General features: G+C 41.4%; 1 protein-coding gene across 1 annotated transcript in view; it reads left to right on the forward strand.

Annotated features, from left to right (window-relative positions):
* ece2a (endothelin converting enzyme 2a) overlaps window positions 1-5000 on the forward strand; it is a 262820-nt gene that overhangs the window by 699 nt on the left and 257121 nt on the right. The window contains exon 2 of the mRNA XM_063192955.1: window positions 1246-1406. Coding sequence (XP_063049025.1) covers window positions 1246-1406 — 161 coding nt within the window. The remainder of the gene's footprint in view (window positions 1-1245; window positions 1407-5000) is intronic.

Genomic DNA, 5000 nt, shown 5'->3' on the forward strand with positions numbered 1-5000 from the left:
TGGTGGTATGAGTCTGCAGCTTTGGCCACTGCCTATAGTAGCATTACATTGTTACATTACATTGCATGGCATTTGGCAGACGCTTCATAGGCCTAACCAAAGCGACTTACAAACGAGGTATAATCATAGCCAACATCACCAGCACAGCAGATACAAAATGCACAGGATGCAGATGCAAAGACAGGTTAGGTTTTTTGTGGTAAAGTAGAGCACACACACACACACACACACACACACACACACACACACACACACACACACACAAGACACATCATGTCAAGAGTCTGGCCTGGGGTTAGGGCAGCTCAAGCATTAGTCTAGTAGATAGTCACGAAAGAGGAGAGTCTTTACTTGCTTCTTGAAGGCTGCAAGTAGCTCCCGAGTTGGGGCTTTGAATAGACATGTCCAACAGGAAATGAAAATATGATTACTGTAGGGTCAAAGACGTCCAACATGAAATTGTCATTCAGTGCAACAGATACGTTTGCTTTCTGTAACAGCCAAAAACATGATTTTATTTCATTATTTTTTTTCAAATGGCTTTCATGCATTCACTTGAAAAATAATTACAAGTTATGTGTTTTTTTTAACAATTAAGCTTACAGTAAGCAAAAATATCTGTTGCACTGAATGACAATTTCATGTTTGACGTCTTTGACCCTGTAACGTCTGCATTGCATACAAAATGGACAATCTGCTTTCTTTTTTATCAGGCAAACTGATTTTTTTTTACCGGCCTTTGGCTGGTTCATGGGGTTTAATATAGAGCCCTGCTCGTATAGAGGTCAGTGGCCCTGCTAGCCAGGCAAGAAACAGTCTTGGTTGTAGAATGTATCATAGAGCATAGACTGGAGGAATGCATAACATGACTTCACCTTACTGAACCTGAGATGTTTGCCTGTAAATAACTATAGCCTACGTTTAATGACAACACACACAAGGAAACAGTTGAAGGGTTTATTTGCAAAACGGTGTATCTCCATTTTTTGACTTTTGCATTTTATTATTGGAAATGACTGTTCAGAGGTCATATCACCCATGTGTGAATTCTCACCAGTCAAATATTTTGAGAACATACTTTTTTTCAGCTATATAAAATGCATTTTGTAATGCATTTCAATGGAATGCTCAGTTCAAAAATGTCAATTTCCCAACATTCCATAAAATGGAGATACACTGTTTTGCAAATAAAGCCTTCAGTTACAACCAAAGCCTTGGTCACAACTGTTTCTCCCACCCTTACAGGATGGAACACCTGCCTAATTCCAACTCCAAATACAAAGATGTCGAGTACTGGGATGACCGCTACAAGACAGAGCACAGTTTCGAATGGTTTGGAGACCTTTCCAAGTTTCATCACTTGCTTCAAGATTCTGTCAACAAAGAAGATTCAATACTGGTTCTCGGTAAGTCAAACAATTAACTGTTATCAGTCAACATGCACCCATAGGCCACGGGGACAGAGCAAGGCGGTAGGCCTACCATGCAGAGGAGGTGCCCCAGGAGTAAATCCAAGATAGCAGTCCATTATAATACTATTAAGCACATACTATGTAGTTTCCAAACAGATCTTCAAATATGGCGTGGGAGTCCTTAGAATTGCCGGAATGTTTTTTTTTAAAATATATATATAATTTCAGAAGTGTGAAATGTGAAAAGTAAATTTGTGTTGTAAGTACAAAACTAGCTCCTGATATTACATAGCGGTAACAGCATTTACTCCATTGCACTTAATTTGATAGATACACTGTTACAAACTAGCCTGGTGAACCAGCGCCACCCGCTGGACGCCAAAATGTTTTGTCTACGGGTGGGTCTGGCCTCGCATAATGATTCAATGAAGCCAGAATGCCAGGAATCTGGCAAACCAATTACAACGCAAAGATGTGTTTTGAATCAAAGAGGGCAGGGTTTTGAGGGAAGGTTGTTCTCATCAACAATCTTCGGATGTATTATGCATCGAGGCCAGACTAAATTAGACATCCACATTTAGTCTGGTTTATCAGGCTAGTTACAAACATTAAAAAACCTTACATCACCAACAACAAGCATGTCCTGGCTGTAGTTTGGGATGCTACTGCATGATTTAGGTAAGAGGATGTTGAATGTCTGGGAGCTGTTGTGTGGTGCTATTGGCCATGTCCTGTAGCTAGATGTCCGCATGTCCACAGATTTGGAAACTTCTTGCATGAGAGATGAAAGAAATGAGAGTGTGCAATGACAAGGTGAGCATAGCATAGTAGAGTATCATTTATTAATCCTGAGGCAAATTAAGGTGTCCAGTAGTATACATACATAGAAATCAGAATACACAAGACATTGCATTACAAGAATTAAAAAACGGAATAAACAAGACAATACACACATTATTGCACATACTGTTTGTTAACACAGAACACACGCTTACATACATTTAGCCGAATTTAGACCCCCCCCAACCAAACACACACACACACACACACACACACACACACACACACACACACACACACACACACACACACACACACACACACACACACACACACACACAGAGCTGTGGTTGGTGATGAGAATAAAAAGTGGTACATCACATAGCTGATGTGTATAATAACATGTTTAACACATTTTTTTATTCAAAAATCCAATTTGTCACCACAAAATGTAACAATGGTATCATGCTGCACATGAAGGTCTGCCAATAATTCACTCAAAGCAGTAGGCATGTTATTTGCTCTTTCTCCCTTGATCCTAGTTCTGATACTTCTTATGTTGTTAATGGCTTGATAGCAACACTATGTACAGGGAGATGAGGAAACACGGTTAGACCTCTAGCAAGGTGTACATCAGAGACTTAATGACAATTTTATATTTCACTATAGTGGTCTGCTTTCAGAAATCCCCACATGTAACTTTTGGCTGACGTAGCCGAACAAGCATTATGGGGAAAAAAAAACTTGTGATAAGGAAAGATAAAAAGAGACATATTCACATATCGTCTTCATGTTTTACCTATTCTGTCAGAACAATGCCTAGGGTCTGGACATCTGTCTCTGCACACACTCTACCATTATGCTACATCTCGGAACACGGTCAAATGTCAAAGTTTTCTTGCATTTCATTGCACATTAGTGTCATAAACCTGTCTTTGTGTCTCTCTGCACACTTCCAATATCCCACATGTCTGTCTGTCTCATTGTGCACACTCTTCCAATATACATCTGTGAACATCTGTCTGTGTAAACTCCACCAATATCCTACATCTCAGAACATGGTCAATGACAGCGTTTTCTTCAAATCCATCGCCCCATAATAATATAAACCTGATGGAAAGATGATGCGTTAGTCTGTATGGTAAGTGGTCGTGTACATGTACATGTAAATGGCGAGTGATGTCACCTGGTGGCATGGGAGGGATGGGTTAATTCTCCTGCTCCTACTGCTTGTTTGTTGTCTTGATTATGATTGAAAGAGTCTCATGCCAAGCCTTTAAAACAACTCTTTGTGACAACAAGGCCATAAGACTTACCCAAACATGATCCTCGTGCTCCCATTATTTCGCTGTGCTCTGTGCCACACAGATCTGCCATATGATCACCCAGTCTTGGCATGGTGTGGTGTGTGTGTGTGTGTGTGTGTGTGTGTGTGTGTGTGTGTGTGTGTGTGTGTGTGTGTGTGCGTGCGTGCGTGCGTGCGTGCGTGCGTGCGTGCGTGCGTGCGTGCGAGTGAGAGAGAGAGAGAGAGAGAGAGAGAGAGAGAGAGAGAGAGAGAGAGAGAGAGAGAGAGAGAGAGAGAGAGAGAGAGAGAGAGAGAGACCTGCCTGTGCTATGTGTAATGTGTCATGCAATATGTATTCTATTTTGTGTGTTTGTGTATTTATGTATGCTGCTGGACACCTTCATTTCCTCAGGGATTAATAATAGTTTCTCTACTCTACTACTTAACTTATAGCTGTCAGCAAATGAGGAAATGAAGCTTGCTATTCAATATAATAGCCACTAGAGGGCAGGCTTGTGTCAGAAGTAGAGACAGGCCAGTAAGCAGCATGTGGTGATGTCAGGCTTGGTCCTCTCGCCTCTCTCAGTGCCAGTGTGCCATACTCCACTGACATTCAATGCAGCCATTGCACCAGTGTGTTGATATTTTAAAAAATGTTGGTCATTGATGTTAAGTTGGTGGTCTGAGGCAGATCTTGCGCACACGGTCATGTTGCGCACACGGTCATATTGTCATGTTGTCAAATTGTTATATTAGGTTATCAGGAACAATATTTGAAATAGGCACTGATATCAAACCACAGCTATTTTTCATGACCTGGTTTTGTCAGGCAGAAGATGCGTCACAGGTGTTTTGGTATTGACATACGCTGTTGGATCACAGATTTGAAATGTCTTTTTTTGTGTGGAGATGCTCATCACCACTCCTAAACTCTTGCACACCTTTGGTAAACGGAATCAATACAGCTGTAGCAAACCATCATATTTAACATTCTGAGTGGAAGGCACCGCCAAAAACACTGCAAAAAATATGATAACAGTATTGACTTGGTGGTTAGATCAACTGTATGCTTACAGTACGAGCTTCTACCCTTAGGGGGCAGTGTGTTTGCAGTACAGTACACACACACCTGTCTCTCTTCCTCTCCGAATTCAAGAGCTTTTGGTACATGATAGAGGTCGCTTAGATTGGTAGTGCGTCTGTAGCATAGCTGCATTTGGTAGGTGGAAAATTATGATGGGTGGAGGGGATCAGAGCTGGATGGATGGTATAGGAAATTTGGGAGTGATTGCTTGCATTCACCAACTTGCCTTGGAGAACAGTAGAAAGAGCAGTTCAGCACCAGTGCTGGAAGTCCCAAGAGGTTTCCCACTGTATTTCCAACCTCCGTAGCCACAGTCAGCTGGATTATAGCGCAGGATCAATGACGATTATTTTTTATGTCAGGTAGTACAACCACAGCTAATGCTCATAAATTCACCCACAATTGGTCACTACAGTTTGCAAGCAATGAATATGCGTCT

Source organism: Engraulis encrasicolus, unplaced genomic scaffold, assembly GCF_034702125.1.
Source record: "Engraulis encrasicolus isolate BLACKSEA-1 unplaced genomic scaffold, IST_EnEncr_1.0 scaffold_27_np1212, whole genome shotgun sequence".
Lineage (NCBI taxonomy): Eukaryota > Metazoa > Chordata > Actinopteri > Clupeiformes > Engraulidae > Engraulis > Engraulis encrasicolus.